The sequence below is a fragment of the Sarcophilus harrisii genome, chromosome 4, assembly GCF_902635505.1.
Source record: "Sarcophilus harrisii chromosome 4, mSarHar1.11, whole genome shotgun sequence".
NCBI classification, from domain to species: domain Eukaryota; kingdom Metazoa; phylum Chordata; class Mammalia; order Dasyuromorphia; family Dasyuridae; genus Sarcophilus; species Sarcophilus harrisii.
The window spans coordinates 438,728,406-438,748,253 of NC_045429.1; the positions used below are offsets into that span (position 1 = coordinate 438,728,406).

At 53.6% G+C, this 19,848-nt stretch overlaps 1 protein-coding gene across 3 annotated transcripts; it reads right to left on the minus strand.

The window, feature by feature from the left end:
* Window positions 1-86: 86 nt before the first annotated feature.
* PRPF8 (pre-mRNA processing factor 8) lies at window positions 87-16,207 on the minus strand. Of its 3 annotated transcripts, none has more exons than XM_023503711.2 (42): window positions 16,114-16,207; window positions 15,087-15,197; window positions 14,717-14,885; window positions 13,880-14,044; window positions 13,577-13,795; window positions 13,228-13,440; window positions 12,936-13,061; window positions 12,726-12,831; window positions 11,969-12,159; window positions 11,752-11,871; window positions 11,461-11,650; window positions 11,204-11,323; window positions 10,991-11,125; window positions 10,683-10,812; window positions 9,227-9,423; window positions 8,915-9,121; window positions 8,636-8,799; window positions 8,421-8,547; window positions 8,147-8,339; window positions 7,796-7,983; window positions 7,462-7,700; window positions 7,169-7,315; window positions 6,835-7,045; window positions 6,586-6,702; window positions 6,057-6,484; window positions 5,805-5,940; window positions 5,501-5,670; window positions 5,175-5,304; window positions 4,937-5,083; window positions 4,631-4,791; window positions 4,235-4,426; window positions 3,824-4,061; window positions 3,588-3,716; window positions 3,070-3,183; window positions 2,817-2,990; window positions 2,411-2,604; window positions 1,919-2,158; window positions 1,655-1,796; window positions 1,405-1,545; window positions 1,153-1,292; window positions 849-1,051; window positions 87-389 (listed from the first exon to the last, which is right to left on the minus strand). In XM_023503711.2, the coding sequence occupies exons 2-42, from the start codon at window positions 15,184-15,186 to the stop codon at window positions 235-237; spliced, it is 7,008 nt and encodes a 2,335-aa protein (XP_023359479.2). In that variant the 5' UTR covers window positions 15,187-15,197; window positions 16,114-16,207; the 3' UTR covers window positions 87-234. The 3 variants fall into 3 exon arrangements, with proteins under 3 accessions (XP_023359479.2, XP_031823645.1, XP_031823646.1); XM_031967785.1 differs by lacking the exon at window positions 16,114-16,207 and adding an exon at window positions 15,804-15,873; XM_031967786.1 differs by lacking the exon at window positions 16,114-16,207 and adding an exon at window positions 15,343-15,407.
* Between the last annotated feature and the right edge of the window lie 3,641 nt (window positions 16,208-19,848).

Consider the following 19,848-nt stretch of genomic DNA (forward strand, 5'->3'; position numbering starts at 1 on the left):
AGGGGTGAGGAGCCCGAAGCCGTTTCAGGGAAACCCAGGCAAAGCGCCTCCCCCCCCCCCCCCCAAAAAAAAAGCGGAGACTGGAGTAATTTGTACAAAATTTATTGCCAGGCTCGCGCCCAGGCGCGGGCCTCGACGTTCCACAAGACATAAAAACACGAACACAAAATCCAGGAGCGGAGCCAGGCTGCTGAATGTCAACAGTGGCGGGGGCGGGGCGGTGGGGCGGGGCGTCTAGGCGTACAGGTCCTCTCGGTCGGCCGAGTACACCTCCCCCTCCTGCAGCAGCGCGAAGTTCAGGAAGTGGGAGGGCCGGTGCACCTCGTGATAGAACTCTTTGGGGTTGGCCAGCTGCAGCTCGTATTTCATGTTGGGGTCGTGCCGAACACCTGCAGGGGAGGGAGGCACAAGGTCCAGGGCCGGCCGGGCCTCCAGCCCCTCCCCCCAACGGAGCCTGTGCCAGGGGGGCTCCCAGCAGGGCCTGAAGGAGCCCTCTTCTCTGTACTCAAGTCCCTTCTTTTTAAATCTTCCATGTATGTTTCCAATTACAAGTAAAACTTTTCACATTTGCCTTAAGATCGTGAGTTCTGGCCTTTCCCTCCCCACGCCCACCCCCTGTTGTACGGGCAGTCGTGCAGTCTATTTCCACACCTGGACTAGTTTTGTTCATGAGGATCTTTTGGGAGCAAAGTGTGTTCGGGGAAGGTAATGAGGTGGTGCTTCAAGGAGCAGGGGGGGGGGGAGGGGGGGAGGGGGGGAAGGGAATGGAGGAAATCCCAGCAGACCCAAACCTGGGTCCTCCCCACCCAGCACGGCCCTGGAACCCCTGAACCCCCCGGCGCACTCACCCATGAAATTGTAGTTCCAGGACGCCTGAGCGGGGACCATGAAGAAGCCAAGGAAGCGGTCAGAGAGCAGCATCTGGACACGCTCATAGTGGGAAGGCAAGTAGCCTTTGGGGTTGTTGCCCTTGTCTGTGTTCTGCCGACCCCACTCGTAACCACTGGGCGTCAGCTTGTAGGCCGTCAGGGTGCAAGAGCCCGGGGTAAAGCTGGCAAAGAGCAGGGAGTTCAGAAGAAAAGTCCCAGCTCCTCAAGGAGCACCACAGAGAGGAATGAGCGCACCCACCACCCCCTGCCCGCCCCTCCTCACCTGCAGGTGATGATGATTGTCTTCTCCCCGTCCCATGAGGGGTTGTCGGCCATGACCTTGGCATGGGTGGTGACATCCTGGGGCGAGAGCTGGGGGGACTCGTTGGGCTGTGTGTGGATCCAGCCGAGGGGCTCCATCTCCTGTGAGGAGCAAGAGACTGATTAGTAGCGCCTCCTGAGAGCCCAAGTCCAGAGCAGCCCCAGGACACAGCAGACCCACTTCCCTACTGGCTGCCAGCACCTCCTCACTCACCTTGAGGTACTCGTGTTGGGGAAGCTGGCCCGGCAGGTGCACCGTCTGGTGGGTGCCCCACTGAGGCACCATCACGATGCAGCGGATCTCCTTCACCTGAGGGTTGTCCGGGGGGCTCACTCCATAGAGGTAGCCTGCAATCTGCAGACAAAGGGGAGACACTCAACAATGGAGGCTCCAGGCCCAGGAGCAGCGGGGGCTCCTTTTCTGGCCCAGTGGGGGAGGGTCTGTGCCCACCCTACCACCTCACCTGGGCCCGAAGATCAGAAATGCAGATGAATTTCTTGAGGACATTCTTGGGAAGGATGTAAGTGTAGCCTGTCTCTTTGATGTCATCAGATGACACGTAGATGTGGTTGGTCCGCAGATGCAGGTTGGCTGCAGAGATGGCCCTGGGGTGGAAGGCAGGGGGTTCAGCATTACAGCTCGAGCCCCGGGCCTGCAGCTCAGGCTCTCTCCCACTAAACTGCCCCAGCCTTCGCCGGAGCCCCGCTCCCGTTCCCTGGGCCAGTACCTGACCCTCCACTCGGTCTTCGAGGAAAAAGTTTGTGTCTCGTAGTTGCTGGTGGTGGAAGTGATGATCTCATCACCGTGCTTGTTGACAGTCCGGGTCTGTGTTGCCGTCAGCTGGGACTGCTCCTTGGTCTGCTTCTCAATCTCAGCAATCTGCTGCCGCTGCTGTGAAGGGGCGGAGATTTCCATGCCCAGAATGATGTCCCGGATCTCAGATTGTGTCAGTGAGGCCACGTTGACGCTGTGGGGAGAGGGGAGTTCACACCACACCCTTTGTTACCCTCTGGCCCCCAGACAATTCTAGACCTTCCCCCAGGGAAGCGGACTCTGACCCAAGTGGGCTTCTGCAGGGCCATGCCTTCTTGGACAACCTGCCTAGCCCAGGGGACAGCCTCCTTCTTCAGAAAACCCTCACTAACCCCATGCCAAGTCTGGCACTGCCCTCAGTGGGCAAGCTCTCCCAGCCCCACCCCGGGGCATGCCCTTGGCTCACTTGTTCTTTTTGCCGTAATCAGCCAGGATCAAGTCCTTGAGCTGCACCTCAACCTTGATCCACTCCTCGTCGGTCAGCGTGGGCCAAATGTGGTGCGGCTCTGTGATGGTGGTCTTGTCTGGCTTCAAGATCACTTTGGCCCGGTCATTGTTCACATGAAGGGCACGGAGAATCAGGATCAGACGGGAAAAGGCCTGGGCAAAAGAGAAAAATGTCAGCCTCACACGCCCACAAGGTTTTCCCTCCTTTCTAGATTTTTCAGAGAACAAGCAATTTTCGCCATCCACTTGGGAATCCCCAGGTCTTGCCCTCAAATCAGCCTCTCAAAGGCCAAAGAACCTGAGCAAAGACAGCGCCAAAGATGCCCCCATCCCTGCGCCAGGACGTCCCTAGCCCCACTTCATACCGTGTAGGATGAGATGGTTCTGAGCCAGTCGTCATAGAGATTGAAGAGAACCATTTGGGGCTCGGTGGCCTTGAGGATAAGGTCCCCGAATTTTTCCACTTTGAGACAGGCCTGGAAGGGCAGCTGCAGCTCCGAGCCTTTGATCACAATGTTGGGGAAGTCCAGTAAGTGCACCTAAAACAAAGTCAGGGTGAATGGCTCCACTCCAAGGCTCTGGGGCCCAATTCTGCCCAACTCCCTCCAGATTCCTTACCTCCAAGGGGTCCAACATGCCTTTTCTGGTCACAATAATCTGTTTGGGCTGCTCTTCTACAGGGAGAGAACGGATCAGGGCAGCCACTTCCTCGGCTGTCTTCCACTTGGCCAACTGGGAAGAGGACAGAGGACATTGCCCACTGAGCCTCCACCCAGAAGATGGGCAACGGGCAGAGCAGACACAGAAGGCAGGAAGATGCTAGGAGGCACCCACGAGGGCCCACTGCCATGGGCTCAGTGGTACAAATGAGATCAGAGGAGTGGGGCAGATGAGTGGAGGTCTTCAAAGACAGAGCACCACATGCTACCCAGAGGCTCCTAGAATCCACAGTGAGTTTGCCCAGAGATCATGGAGTCCTAAGGTCACAGAGACTCTTAACTAAGGGGTCGTTTTAGTAGGCTGCTCAAGTCCTGGAGGAGGGCTGGGAGCCCCCACCCGGTGTTCTCATGGGATGCCAGGCCAGACAAAAAGAGGGAAGGAAGAGCAGAACCTTTGGGGCCCCTGATCTCTGATACCTGACCCAGACGCTTCTGTCCAGCCCACACAGACGTGTGGATGATCTTCAGGAAGAGCTGCCCCGTCCTTGGATTGAAGATGAAGATGGCCCCATTGATGGGCTTGGTAGTCAAGTTCCCTTCAAAAGTCTAAGGCAGAAGCAGATACGCTCTGTTAATGGGACCCCGACACGAGCCCTAACACAGACAGCTCGAGGACCCTCCCAGCGGGGAGGGATGCCCAGGCCCAGGCCTACCTTGTGAATGGTGACTCTGTAGACATTGGTGTCATCTACAAACCAGATGATCTGGTTGGAGAAGAGCTCGCCATAGTTCTGGGAGGAGAGGTAAGGCTCTGTGGGCTCGGAGGAGTACAGCTGCAACCCCTTGCGTATTCGCTCTCGGAGCACGTACAAGGCAGGGTTTGCCTTCATGATCTTGGCCATGGCTTGCTGGATCAGCGGCTTGCTGCCTGGAAACCAGTTTCCATAGGCGCTGTGAAGACGGGAGGGTGAAAGGAGAGTGAAGGCCGGAGGAAGGAAGGGGGAGCAGACCAACAAGGCAGGCTGTGGGCTGCCAGGGTAAACCCATGGGGAGCGCCCCGGGCAAGGAGAGAAGGCCCACGAACCTACAAACCGGAGGCACAGAAACGACTGGGGCCTGCTCACCTGTGCAGATTGTATGCCAGGTCTATGGCAATGAGCACCCCCGTTGGAGAGGGGTAGATACTCATGTTGTCGGTAGTGTAATCCAGAAACTTGGCCCGAGCGTAGCGTTCGATATCGTGGGAGTCATAGTCGCCCCAGCGCAGCTGGATGTCGATCCAGTACTTCTGAGTGGTGGTGCTGTCCATCACGTCCCTACAAGGACAAGCAAGTCAAGGGCCCCGCCTCCGAGGGAGCATCAGCGTCCCTGACACACGAAGGGGAACAAAGGGCATCTGCCAGTCCTGTAAGGCTCAGAGCGCAGAGAAAGGCAGAAGGGCCTGGCAGGAGGCCTGGTCTCCCGGCAAGGCAGGAAGGGGATGACAAGGAAGGCATCAGGCCAAGCTGGGTAGTACATACTTGGAGTCAGCCAGCAGAGACGGCCGGGAGACGTTCCATTTGTAGGAGGCAAAAAGCAGAATGTCTGCACAAGATGAGTTCATCTTATAGGACTTCCGGGGGTGAATTGTCTCCTTCTGCACCGTCTCAATTTCCAGCGCATCCAATTCTTGGTCAAACACCTAAAGACGAGACAGAGTGAGGGACACGCTGACAGCAGGTGGCTGTAGCCAAGAAAAACAAGCACGCCCCCCAACTAAGGGATGATCTCCCAGAGACAACACCCTGACCAGAGCTTACAGGAACTCCTCCCTGACCAAAGCCTACCTGACACAAGTCCATGACAATACTCTCATGGATCTTCTGCCATAAATGGGCACGGAAAATCTGGATGAGAGAGATCTTCAGGGTGGGGATCTTGCCGTGCATGAAGATGCCAGTAAGGTCCAGCTGGACCTGGAAACCTACATACACCTGAAGGAGAGCAGGGGAAGTGAGCCTGAGAAGGTGGAGATGGAACCACACACACCATCCTTTCCAACTCCTGCCCCCAAGGAAGACTCACATTGGCGCGGTTAATGGTTGGCGACCACCACAGTGTGAAGCGACGGTTGGGGATCTGGTTCAAGCCGGACCGCTGGGCATTGGTCAGCTTCTTCCATTTCATCGACTCCTCAAAACCACTGGCCTTCTCCCTGTGAGGGCCAAAGCAGCCTGGTGACCATCAGCACTCCCTCCCACCTAGGCTCAGCTGCTCTGACTCTTGGGGTACCTCACTGGGGGCAAAGAGAGCAGCAGCACACGGGGGCTGTTAAGAGGAACAGGCGGGGGGGGGGGGGGGGGGGGGGGGGGGGGGGGGGGGGGGGGGGGGGAAGGGAAGTGCAATCTCACCAGAAGAGACCCTCCCAGGTAGGGAAGTAAGTGCCCTTGAAGAGGGTGTGTTCCAGGATGCCCTCCACACCACCCAGGGCCTGGATCATGTCTGTGCGGTAATTGTTCAGGTTCCAGAGCTTCCCATCATGCCGCTGGTGGGTCCACCAGAAAGGATTCTGTTTCAGGACCTGAAGGGGGTAGTGGGCAAAGAAAAGATGCGAGTCGGTAACAACCAAACAAGTGACTGACCAAAACGAGGCCTGCAGGAGGCAGTGACTTATGCTCCCAGAGGAGCCCTCCCCGCCCGCATCTCCTCCAGCACCTGGTATTGCTTGAAGTCAGTGCGGACACGCCAGCCCTTGTCATAAGCCAGTGTGTGCCGGTCCTTTTGGAACAGGGTATTGATCCGGGGAATGCCTCGATCCCATGAATCCTCCAGGTCCTCCAAGGTCAGCCGCCTGCCCGGGAAGGAAAGGGGAGAGCTGAAGTAATGGCGTGGTCCCTCGGATGGGACGCTCCCCTACCAGGGACAATAGGAGGCTCTGGGGCTTCTCCTCCCCGGGCGGGCCCTCACCTGTTCTGAGCGATGGCTTCCTGCCTCTTGAGCGCATACTCGGCCCAGACCCGTTGAGAGTCAATGAACTCGCTCTCCCAAGGCTGGATGTAACGGTACAAGTTAGGAATGAGCTGGTCTTCTTCGTGGCTCATCCCGGAGCGGAAGTGGGTGATGCCCACATCTGTCTGCTTGGACCACCTGAGATCAGACTGGGGGATGAGCACGTGGCCCATGGACAACATGCCCAGCCCCCCGAGCTCTTTGGGGGTGTAGAACACGACTGGAGGGAAGCGGCTTGGCATCTTGGAGTTGAGCCCGATCTTGATTCGGGTCTGGATCTTGTTCTCACATTTCACCAGAAGGTCCAGCAGCTCCTGGGTGTTCACCACAGCCTCACGGAAGTACGTCATGAGCCCAATGAGAGCCGTGTTCCACTTGTTCACAATCTGGAAGGATGCAAGGGCAAAAAGGCAACGAAAAAGTGAAGGAGTCAAAGTTGAAAGGTAAGAGGGAGGACTGAGAGGAGGGACCGTGAGGGCGGCAGTACCTTGGTGAAGGTGGTCGAGCCAGAGGCCATCAGGATCTGACGCACACGGTTGTGGAAGCGCTGCATAGACTCATCATCCACACGCAGGAAGCACTGAGCTGTCCGCTCCTTTGTGACCTGGGTTAGGAAAAAGTGACAGTGGTCACGAGATGAGACCCATCAGGGGGCTCAGAGGGCCTTGCCCCTCCCATCTCCCCACCCCACCCCCTGCCCTTGCTGAACAGCTGCCCTTAAGCCCCAGGCCAGCACCTCATTCTGGAGGTTCCAAACACCATCCTTGTGGGTGAACTCCTCATAGCTGGTGCGGCATTTGGGCAGGATGCGGCACTCGAAGCCGCACATGTTGAAGAGCAGATTGGGGTTGTCCTTGCTGTACACTGACACAAAGCTGTTCTCCCACTGCACCGTTGTTACCGATCGCGGCAGTCGGTTTTTGATGTCCCAGAACACAGCGCGGCCCCTGCCCACAGAAGGGCACAGGGTCAGGGGGCCAGCTTTTCTGGGAGACCCCGAGCCTCCCGTTCCCGCTCACTGAGGATGCTGACATCACCTCTGGTATCCCTCTTCCTACCCCCCAACTCACAAGTTGACGTCATGCTTCATGAGGCGCATCCGCGCGTCGCGGGGCCAGCACTTCTTGTTGTTGTAGCCCACGATGTTCTCGTTGTTGGGGTCAGGGTGTTCCGTGAGGTAGCGCTGGATCAAGTCCCGGGCCTCGTCGGCAGTGAACCTGTGCCAGCCAGGACCCCAAAGCCTCAGCCGAGTGCGGTCCTTGCGCAGCCCACAGTTAAGCTAGACCCCCCCCCCCAAAACTCAACCTCCCCGTGGGCCCTGGGTGAGGGGCTGCCACCACTGGGCTGGAGGAAGATCACACACCTGAAGAAAATGTGGATGCGGTCGATGTATCTACAGAAAAGGCGGATGGGGTGGGCAGCTTCTGTGGCGATGTCTTGGAAGCTAAGGAAGTCATTGGGCATTTGGGGAGGCCCAGCCATCTCGCTGGCCCGGTGTAGGCCCAATACCAGAAGGTCCATCACCAGCCCGTAGTACTGCACGATGAAGGAGGCGAACTGAAGTCCTCGAATGATCCCATATGAATTCGTATGGTTCATGTCCTAGAAAGAAGGGAGCATCACAATACTGCCCCACCGCGACCCCCCAGCCCAGTCCCCCAACCCGGCCCCCAGGTTCCCCAGCCCCCCGGGCCTGCCTTGTAGTTGATGACCACGTTGTTCTTGGCCGTCATATAGTCAGCAATGTTGTGGTCCACAATGAGGCGCAGGAGCCTGTTCAGGAGCGTCAAGTCGATCTTCTCGTACATCTTCTCAAAGCGCGACTCCAGCATGACGTTGCACTCTCCCTCACTCGTCTCCCACACGTCCTGCAGGTTATTGATGCCTGGCAGGAAGAGAAGGACTCGGCCGCTCAGCATCATGCAGGGCAGTAAGCAGGTCAGTGCCCCCGTAGGCAGCGGTCAGTGGTCACAGTCCCCGGCACCGTTTCCTCACTAGCAGCCCACCCTCCATGAGGACCCCCATGTGCCACCCAAGGGGGGCCTGACCTTGGCACCATTTATACACCAGCAGGGGAGGCGGCTCCGTGTCAGCAGGTTTGATCCAGGGTGGGAAGAGCCGGCGCTTGTCAGCTTCATACCACAGGTACTGGTCCAAGTAGGCGTCTGTGATCTTCTCGAGGGGTTCTACGTCGTACACAGGAACCAGGTGACTGTACAGGTCCATGAACTCAATGCCCACCTGTGGGGCGAGGTGTCCAAGTCATACCCGAGCCCCAGCCAGCCAGGGCCCGCACTCCTCCTCCCAAGGCCGCCCACTCACCTCCTTGAAGGCTCTCTGCGTGAGTAAGTGACGCTTGATACGAGACAGAGCCTCGTGCGGGTTGTCATAGGCTTGCTCAATCAGGCCCAGCTCCTCTCTTTGGGATTGGTTCAAACGGGACTTCACACTGAGGGAAGAGCAAAGTCAGGGAAGTCAGGGGCAGCAGGAGAGCGGATGCCCCGGCGACCGAGAACATGGCAACCCCGAGCCCTCACCTGTAGGCCTCCTTGAGCCTCTCCAGGGCCAGGATGAGTAGCTTGGTGTCATGCTTGTAGGAGAGTGGGGGGAAAGGGATGGGGGAGAATCTGCGGCTCTCCAGCCAGTGCACAGTGGTGGTGTAGACAGCCACTGCCTCTTCTGCTGTGATGTAGGGACCATCCTGGGCAGAGAGAAATTCAATTCCACATGCCAGTCTGAGCAACAAAGCGGCACGACCTCGGGCCACGCACCTGCAGCCCCTCCCCGCATGCTGCTCCCCCCGCGCCGACCCTCACCTTTAGGTAGTTGTGCTGTCGTTCCTGTTCAGCCTTCAGATAGAGCCGTGTGAGCCGACCCAAGTTCTTCTTACAAACGGTCTTGTCGACGGTGGCTCCCCGGCGGATCCGCTCTCGGTTGTAATGGGCGGTGTTGGTCCACCAATCCGCCTTCGCCTTCACGTAGCGCAGGATCATGTTCTCAATGGGGGTCGGCAACCCAGGAACCTAGAGGAAATCGGCAGAGAGAGGAGTTGGGGCCAAACAATGACGAGGGGAGGAAGAAACCCGATGAACCTAGGACTGCTGCCCCATGCACACAAACCCACAGACCTTCCAGGGGATGTTGGCCTTCCAGCAGCGCCAGGCCTCACTGAGGTGCTGCAGGATCGTCCGGGCCTTGTTCTGTTTGATGCCCTCAGGCATCATATCCAAGATATCATGCATCACCGCTGCCCGGAGCTCCAAGTCAAAGTGGGACTCCACTCGCTGCTTGGTCACGGTCTTTGCCACCCCCTTTGAGTGACGACCTGGCGGTTACAGGTAAAAATGCACTGTGAGCAATCCACACTTGTGGGGTCTGCATCCCCCAGTTCCTGTGACAGGAAAGGGAGCTATTTACCAGGGGCCTGTGTGGACTCTGACAAAAGCCAGACTCAACCTGAAATGTCAATTGTGTCTCTAAAGAAATTCCTCTCTTTACTTCAGATCAATGTGAAATGAACCACAGAGCAAATGTAGTTTTGTATGCCTGTGCTTGTTTGTTTTACTCTTGAATTTTCTGGGTTTGATGCAGGCCTTTTCTTTCTTATTGTGAATGATTTCCGAAAAGAATTGCTTGTCTTACAGGGGAGCAATCCCATCAAAGCAGATCTAACCCTCACTCTGAGAAGAATCGCCCAAGAGATGGTTGGCTCAACTCTGCTTGGAGATGTCCAGGGAGGGAGTCCTTGGTTTGCTGGGATGTCACCCTCTACTTTATATTTGTGAGGAGGTTTTTGCTATTTTCTAAAAACAGCAACTCTAAAGCTGCCCCTCTATGCTCTGTTCCTCCTTCTGACTCTTAGGCCAAGGACAAAATACAGATCCCTAACTGGTCCAAGATCCTAAACATCCTAGCCAGTCAATGTAATTCTTAAAACTCACCAGCCAAGGTCAAATGTGGTCTGAGGGGCAAGAGGAACAGGCCCACAGATTCAACAGCACTCCATCCCTCCAAGCCACCTAACCTTCGCCTTCATTTCTGGCTAACCACACCTTTTGCCAAGTCCTTCTGCAGACAGACTGCCTGCCTCCTACACCTGGACAGCTGGTTAGCGAGATGTGTAGGACTTTTCTAGCCTCTTAAATCTCTGTGGAATTTAACTTTGTTCCCTCCATCAGCTGTTTCTCCTAGCTGCTGGGCATCTGCCAACCCTTGTATAAGTTTACCCAAGTCACTCAGAAAAGGTGCACCTGCACAGGACTAACTGATAAAGGACACTCAGAGGCAGCCCATAGAAATCTTCCCCCAAGCTGATACAAACCCATTTATGACCTTCCTTCAGTCTCCTAAGTCATGTAATTCCTAATAACTCTATTCCCTTCTTTAGCCTTCTCTTCAGAGAGAACCCTCAGTCACTTGAGGCTGAAAATCTGCCTGGAGTGTTCTCTCCATTTGCATCATGATCCAAAGGGGATCCCATTCACCCCAGAAAAGATGGAGAATAGAAGAGAATCAATATGATGACCACCCAACACACATGCTGGAAAATGGAGAAGAAAATGGGTGCCAGGGGCAGTTACTCACCTTCAAACTGCCGGGCCAGGAGGTTGCCCAGCCACCGTTCCAAAAGAGGGGTGATGCCACGCATGAAAAACAACCAGACTCGCCAACCAGCAGCCCAGAAACCACAGCCTGGGCCCTTCCCCACGGGACCCTAGAATGCCAAGCAAAGCCCCCAGATTAGCCGTGGGTCCCATTGTTGCCTCCCACGGGACCAGGGCGCCAGGAGGAAGCAGCAGGCTCGGGAGCCCTTGGAGCTCCCTGCAGGGTTCTCAGCCAGAACCTCCCCAAGCAGCACCCATGGAAAGCCCAGGACCGGGAGGGGCTCTTACCGTGTTGAAGCGGTAGTAGATAAGGTGCTTCAGGTCCTTGCACATGCGGATCTGCCGCATCAACTTGTACTTGTAGCGGTACATTCCTGTCAGCTGTCCCACGTGGGCAAATATATACTGCAGCCCGTCCGCTAGCTGGAAGAGCATCACTCGTCAGACCCTGGCCTTGGGCCAGTCTCTCCCCCTCCCACTGTGGGTCAGCCCCCATCTCACCTGGAAGGCATCCACGTTGCCCAAGCGGTACTGAACGTGGCTGTCCACTACGAGCTTGGTCAGCCGCAGCACCTCCCGACACAAGTGGAAGGCATTTCCAAAGCGAGACTTCTTTCTTTCCTGAGGGAGAATAAGAAGCAGAAAACGAGCTGGAGTCAGTTAGGTGACAATCCCCAAGCCTGGGACTCCCTCCACATGGGGGACCTGGAGCCAGCGTCGTCATCAGCCCACCCTCCCCCACAGGCCCGCCCGGGCACCTTGGTGGTGAGAGTCTTGACAGGCTTTAGGTTGAAGTTATAGTCCAGATGCAAGTAGTTGAGATTCTTCCGGTGGATGAGGAGGTTGAGCATATTGTAGCCCTGGCGGCAGACCTGCAGCCCTACCTCCACCCAGTCCAGCTTGGTAGACTGGAAGAACTTGGTGGCCTTAAAGGATCGGAAGAGATACCTGAGGGACAGAAGAGATGCATTTTCCTTTTGTTCTAGGGCTTGGGGGTGGAGGATGGGGTCAGCAGCAAGAGAAGAAAAGGGATTACTGAGGCTGCTCACCTCTTTTTCTGGGCCTTGGGGGGTCGGTGCTTGAGGGCATTCAGCACGTAGTATTTGAGTAGCTTTTGGTAGGAGACCCTCACCTTCACAGGCTGCCCAGCAGGACAATGCTCCCGATACCTGGAGGGACAGACAAGGCAGGATTTGGCAGATCCCCCTTATCACATACTGCTGCCCACTTCAAGCTCCAGCCCCCGCACTCAAAAGGAGACTTTACCAGTTTTTAACCAGGGGTATGTCCAGGGCACGGCGGGTGCGACCAGAGCGAAGGTTGAAGGGCCTAGGTGCCCACAGAAGGGCGATGCCATTGGCAGTATTATCTGTGTAAAGGGGCGTGTCCTTGAGGAAAGGTTCCACAAACTCGGGCAGCTCAAACTCCTCGTCATCATCTGGCAAAGGTTCTTGACTCTAAAAAGAAGAAGGCCAAAGAGCTCAGTCCTTGATTTGGCTCAGCCTTTCATTCTACCCAAAGCCAGGCCTACCAGTGAACCATATCCCTGAGGAGCAGGGGCTGGGAGATCCAGCACAGCAGGCCCCATGTCTCCCACGCTACCTGGATCTAGGCCAACAGAACCTAAATCCCAGAGGAAGCAATCACAGCTATCCAAAACAATCTCCTTCTTCCCTGGGTTAGCAAAACACTACACAGTAAAAAGTCTATTCAGACTCAGAATAAAATGGAAGAACAGAAATTCAGACACACAGTAAGGCCCAAGGAAAAAAAAAAATCAAACAAAGAAAAAACAACTACCATCCAAAAGGGGAGCACAAAGGTTCACAGTACAAAAATCAAGAAAAATAGCAAAAACAGTGATTTTGGAGCCAATTACTGAGATTCCAATCTGTTTTCATGAAGACTACAGGAAGTCACCCCTGAGCCAGATGTTTTTAAGAGTTGATCCCCAGCTAAGAAGAGATCACATCTTTAAGGCAGTAATTCAGAAGAGTCCATAAAGTTACTTATTCTGCCTTACCTTGACAGAATGTCTGTGGGAGATAGGATTGATCAAAGGATCAAAGTAGAAGGCTGGAAGATCAGGGTCCTCTGTTTTGATGAACACAACATTAGGAGTGTGGTACCTGAAATGAAAGAGCCACTAAGAGCCCAAGATCAGGTGAAATCCCCCCTTCCACGCACCCTGCCACTGCCTTGCCCCAGCCCATTTCCCAGCTCTTCTCTTTACCAGGTGAGGTGGACGTGGTGTGGAAGGTTGTTGTACAAGTATGGAAAAGCAATCTTATATTCGGTTCTGATGGGCTGCCTGATGATGATCTTGTTGATATCATTAAATTCATTCCAGTCTTCATCCCTGCAGGGAATAGCAAGCACACGTAAATCCAAGAGTGAGGGAGTGCCACAAGTAAGGTACTAACACAGAATGTGTTTAGTGCTCCAGACCTGCCAGAGTCTGGTATCAAGAACAGATTTGATCCAAACCAGGGACTCTGCAAGTTCTTCTTTCTAATCATACTTACTGAAGATTGATATCTCGGACCAGCGGTTCAAATTTAGGGCCCCCTGGGATAGCCATGTTGAGGGCCTTAGAGGTAAAAAACGCCTTTAGGTCAAACAGATAGAAGTAATTGTCATCCACAAGATCAGTTAGGAGCTGATTGGCCAGGCGGTACAGAGTGGACATCATGGGCAGGGTGAACTGCCAGCGCTGATAAGTAGAGCCATTCACGTACCTGGAAATAAAAGACTAAGGTGAAAAATCAGTTGCCTAGGCCATACCAATTATTCCTAAAGTCAAGACTTCTCTCTCTCTTCAACAGACGCAGAGAAGACCAACAATGCCAGCTGGCTGAGCCTGGTACCACTCACTTCCTACTGTCTCTTAAGGGCTGGTGGTCATAAAACCAGTCTAGCACAGGGGCATCCTCCTCAGGGTCCAGTTCCAGCTGAATGGCTTCCAAAGGCTCCACATCGAGGATGTTGTCAGCATAGTCAAGGGGCGGCTCCTCATCATCAAATGGGGGAAAACGCATACGCTTGAAGTGCCGCCTGTCCCTCTTCTCTCGACGCATCATGATCCACATGGACCTGGAGAGAGCCACATCACAGTCAGAACCCCAGATGTAACACAGAGACATGCTTTGGATCCCAGCATCCCCCAGTCCCTCTTACCCCCACTGAGAGATGTAGACAGGCTCGATGACCCAAGGAATCTCATTAACAAAGGAAATCGCACCAGTGATGTGGTACAGAACAGGCACATCCCGGATCTGCTCCCAGGGCATGGGCATGTTTTCCAAGAGCTTGAGGACAGCATGCGGCATGTACTTCAGGGCCCTGTGGCATTGAGTAATGAGAGGGTGAGGCTCTGTTCCCTACCCCATACATTCGACAGGTAAAGAAGAGTCAAGCTAACTCACAATCTTCTCGAAATAAACTCCCCTGGCTCAGTTTTAGGCTAAGTAACTGTATGATTGCTTCCTGCTTATCAGTGGGAGAAGCAATTTAGCTTTGGTCTCCCCATTTACCTAGCCTCTAGGTATAGAGTTCAGATGGGGAGGTCAAGGGAACCAGGGGACTCAAGGCAAGAGTTTGCTGTTTCTATGTTCTGGATGCCTTGAAAGAATTCAGTTTCAAACACGCCATAACACAGCAGACCTCTGGGCCTAAAGTGATAGGAGGATCCACGCAATAATGGATTTGTAAAATGTAAGTTTTGGGATTTGCAACTCCTGCAATCCCTTAGTACCATTCCTCAAATGGGCATTAAGCGTGGCAGTACTCATCGAGGTACTCCACCATGTAAGCAGAAAGATTGTCCGGGGCTCCAATGTATAGTCAGAGAGGAAAGGAACAATCACGCCCAGAATTAAAAACGCTTAAGCGCCTGGGAACACGCTCACAGTTTTGTGAGGACCACGTTCTAAGCAAGCCCCGCTGGCAGCTGCTTGGGACTCCCAACCACCTCGCTACTTTCTCCACATCCCTCCAGCCCCTCGATTTCCTCACCCCAGGTAGACTCGCTTGTCATGACGGAACTTGCGGTTCGTCATGTCCCCATGGTCCCGGATGATCTTCCTGACGTGCTCTGGAGGCATGTCTTCCTTTTGCGCGTCTACAAATCCAAATTTCCGCTTCTCTGCATAGCGTTTTGCCTGCAACTGCTGCCATTTTCGGGCTGGCAAGAAAAACTAGCCTGAGTCCCTGTGTCTGCCACGTGAGCGTTCCCAGTCCCAAGGCGGTTTCCCTCAAAGGTTTTCCAGATGAGTCTATAGCGAGCGCCAGCCCAGAAGCTGCCCGCTGCCAGGGACGCTGGAGGGAGACTGCCCGGAAGACCCAAGCGGCAGCCCCTCCCAGCTTAAGTCCCCCAGCCCCGCACCTTTTTCCTGAAGCTTCTCCTCTGACATGTAGTCGGGCAGCGGTGCCAGAGGGCCGGGCACGGGGGTCCCCGGCCCTCTGTAGGGAAACACCCCGGCCATGTCCGGAGAACCTGGGAACGGCAACGGACCTCGGTCAGGTCTTAAAACAAACGAGAGGGTAAAAAACGCCGGGCCACAAGTTTCTAATGCTTTTCCCCAACCCACGTTTCTAGACTCGCACTAAGATAAAGGTAATCTGGGCTTCTCCCCACTCACTTCCGGGCCTTGCTCAGCTCCCCAGTGTGGGCTGGGCCGGCCCCCCACCAAGGTCCCCCTGCCGTCTCCCACCGCAGCTCAACGCTTTCTGCTCCGTTCTGACTGCGGAGCCTCCGCCGCCCCCGGTCCCCGTCCCCTCCCCCCGCCCCGCCCACGCCCCCTCCCCCCCGCCCACGCCCCCTCCCGTTTTGGGCGCTAGGGCGTGAGCTCCCTGGAGGACGCGGCTGCGCTGCTTCTCACTGCCGGGCCCGCGGTAAGGGTTTAACGAAAGCTGCCGGGTGGGGGAGGGGGGCAACGGGAGACGAGGCCCGCCCTCGGCGAGCTCCCCGTTTGACCCAGTTCCTCCCCCGAACAGCTCCTCAAATCCCTTCCAAACCCTGCCCTCTTCCCCCAGAGGCCCTCGACGCCATCCACTCCTGCCCTGCCTCAAGCCCACCGCGCATGCTCTCTATTCCACACACCCCTTTTAACCGAGAGCCCCCTTTTAACCGAGAGAGCCCCCTTCTCGCCTCGCTCCGAATCCCCGCTTCACTGCGCATGCCCAGCACGCACCTCGCCGAAGCGAGCCTCCGCGCGCTCCCTCCGTCCCCACGGCGCGTGCGCGCCGCCTCCCTCCCCACTGCAGCCACAAGCCCCAGCATCACCCCTTCCCCCACCCCTCTATTTCTCCTTCACTTCTTGGCGCAAACTGCACCGCTCCCGCGCGCCCCTGCCCGACCCAACCTCCCGGATCCCGCACGTGCCATCAGCCCTTTACTCCCCTTTACTCACCGCACAGGACCGGGGAGACACTTTGCCGTTTCTACGAAAACGCAATGGCGGCAACCTCACGTCCGGCTCACGTTCCCAACGCCCGGAAATGCGCAAGGAACAACCGCTGCGGGGTGGAGGGGAGGGGGAGGGGGAAAATAAACTCCCATCCAATCGGCGCCGACCAAAGAAGATGAAGGGCGATCCTAGCCAATAATAGCCACAGATCCGGATTAGGTGGGCGGGACGAGGTGTCGGAATGGCTTTGCCCCAGAAAAGGGGCGGGGAGATCTGGGACTAAGCTCCGCCTCCCCATTCGCGCTCTCCCTCCCCCTTGTAGTTCTGGCCCGGCCCCATCTTTCAGGTCCTTGGGAAAAGCCGCTTTCATGCAAATCTGTTGTAGGTCTGACTGTGTTTGCATAACTTAAGCAAAAGACCCGTATGCAAAGTGTTTCTGATTCCGTCTGCCTCTGCCGGGTAGTGGGAACCCCACTCTGGCCGGAAGCCTCTGGCCCGACCTGGCGGCGCAGTTCTGGCCTGGGCAGCCACCTAAGGCCCTAGCGTGCCCAGGCGGCTGTAAGACTAGGCGGGAAGAAGCGGCCCCTCCGCAAACAAGAGCAGCCGCTCTGGGAAACATCCCACGCACCGCCCATGGATACAGTTACTATGATGATGATGCCGGCCGGCATTCGTCTGCGCTTTAAGGTTTGCAAAAGGCATAACGTGCATTATCATTAGAAGAACCTCCTAACACCCGGGGGAGGCAGGAGCTGTGGAGCTTATTATTCCCATTTTACAGCTGGGGAAACTGAGGCTCAAAGTGACTTGCCCATAGTAAATAGCATAAATAGCGTGAGTCTCTTGGCTCTGTGCTTGCCTCTCCACTATTCTCCAGGCTTCTCCTTTCTCCCTGTCTCTTTCATGACCTGATTTTTATTTTTCCCAGGGACACACGGAAGACGCTGACCTAGTGTTTCTGCCTTCTGCAGTCCCAGCTCTTCCTCTAGTTAGTCTCCTCCTGTGTAAAATGGTAATAATAGCACATCTGTGAGGTTTCCAGAACACTTTCCTCACTGTAATCAAACCATTCACAAGCATCTACTAAGTTAGGTGGTTAGAGCACTGGGTCAGGAAGGCCTGAACTCAAACCTGAACAAGTCACTTACATTTCTGTTCGCTTTGGTTTCCTCATTTGTACAATGGGAGCGATAACAGACCTACTTCCCAGAGCTGATGTAAGGATCAAATGAGGTAATATTTGTTTTTGTTAAATAGCTTTTTCTTTTTCCAAATACCCGCAAAGATAGTTTTCAGTGTTCACTTTTGCATAATCTTGTGTTCCAAATTTTTCTCCCCTTCCTTCCCTCCTTCCCTCCCCACAGCAAGCAATCCACCAGTTGTTATGATTCTTACAAGGTCACTGGAATTGATAGGCACTCCGGGAGATTCACAAGTCACAGCTCCCACAATCCCACTCTGGGAGGAGGAGTCAGCCTTTGAGTTCAACCTCTAAAAAAGCATATAAAAGGATAAGTGTTGGAATCTTTACTAAAGTGTTAAGACATTTCTTTACAAAGTGTTAAAGACATTGGAGTTAATTTAATCTTAGAGTTATTTTGGGCCAGAACTTGAAACAAGATACTAAGTGGAACTGATTGAACAATGCTTGTGTTCACACCTTTAGAGAGCTCAAGTATCTAAGTACTCAGTGGAGTTCACACCAAAGTTCAGGGCTAGTATGAGAGCTGAATTCACACCTCCCTTAGGACCAGAGAGCACTCTGGGAGATAATCCAGAATCCCTCTCCCTCCAGAAGGCGGAGTTAACCTTTAGGAGATCACATAAATAGAGGGAGCTTTTGAAGCTTGAAGTTACTTCTTCAGATAGGACAGACTGGAGATTGAGAAGCCACGAGTCGGAGCTGGCTGGAGGCTGAAGAAAGCAGAGGCAGAAGCCAAGGACAAAACTGCAAGATCTCTTGGAGCCAGGCAGAGAGATAGGCCTCAACTAACCGGGCTAATTTGTAAGGAGAAATAAACGCTTGCATTTTTACCAGCTGGCTGCGATTTTGGATTAATTATTGATTGTAACTGAGACTAAGGCTGCCTTTCCAAGGAAAACCAGCACAGACAAGCTCACTAGAAGTTCTTGGAGCCTCAGCCAGGAGTCATTTGGGGAGATAGAGAAGCCAGGAGTCAGAGTTGAGCCAGAGGCAGAAGCTGGAAGAGCTAAAGGACTAGCAACAAGAGCTCTCAGAACCAAGGAGAGAGATAGGCCTCTAAGAAAACTAACCAGGCTATTTTGGAAGAGACAATAAAGGACTGGACTTTTAACTCCTGGCTGCATTTGAGATGATTATTATTCAGAACTAAAACTAAGGCTGCCTCCAGAAGCTCTTCAAGAAACCTGCTCCCAGAGAATGATCATATTTTAGAGAAGAGATTAAACATGTGCAATTTTTCTTTGTTTCCTTTTTTTAATTAAAGCTTTTTATTTTCAAACCATATGCATGGATAATTTTTCAACATTGACCTTTGCAACAGGTCAATTTTTGTTCCAAATTCCCCCCCTTCCCTCACTGCCTCCCCTCGATGGCAAGAAATTCAATATATGTTAAATCCAATATATACACATATTTATACAATTATGATGCTGCACAAGAAAAATCCAATCAAAAAGAAAAAAATGAGAAAGAAAACAAAAAGCAAGCAAAGAACAAAAAGAATGAAAATGCTATGTTATGATCCACATTATCCTCTCTCTGGGTGCAGATGGCTCTCTTCATTACAAGATCACTGGAACTGGTCTCAATCATTTGATTGTTGAAAAGAGCCATGTCCATCAGAATTGATTTTTGTATAATGTTGTTGTTGTTGTGTACAGTAATGTCCTAGTTCTGCTCATTCACTTAGTATCAGTTCATATAAATCTTTCCAGGCCTCTCTGAAATCATCCTCTTGATCATTTCTTTACAGAACAATAATATTCCATAGCCTTCATATATCATAACTTATTCAGCCATTCCCCAACTGATGGGCATCCACTCAGTTTCCAGTTTCTGGCCACTACAAAGAGGGCTGCCACAAACATTTTTTCATGTGTGGGTCCTTTTCCCTCCTTTATGATCGCTTTGAGATATAAACCCAATAGAAACACTGCTGGATTAAAGAGTATGCACAATTATATTGCCCTTTGGGCATAGTTCTAAATTGCTCTCCAGAATGGTTGGATCAGTTCACAACTCCACCAATAATATATTAGTGTTAGAATTCTTACAAGGTGCTAAGTCAGGGAATTGAGAGAGACAGTGGTTGTTTAGCAGGGTGCTTAACAGTTCTCTAAATGTACTTAGTACTTATTAGAGTTCACACCTTTCACATCTTTAAGAAAGCATATATAAGCTAGGAGCCTCAACCAGGATTGACTCTGGGAGATTCACAAGTCAGGATTCAGTCCAGAAGATTCACAAATCAGAAGCCCACAAACCCACTCTCGGAGGCAGAGTCAGATTCATTCCATTTTCCACCTTTGTGCTGGCTGGAGGTTTTGGATTCAGAGGGAACTAGAGGCAGAAGCTGGAAGAGACAAAGGACTAGCGGCAAGAGCTCTTAGAACCAAGGAAAGAAATAGGCCTCTAAGAAAGCTAACCCGGCTATTTTGAAGGAGACAATAAACAATAAAGGATTTGGACTTTAACAGCTGGCTGCATTTGAGGTGATTATTATTTTGAACTGAAACTAAGGCTGCCTCCAGAAG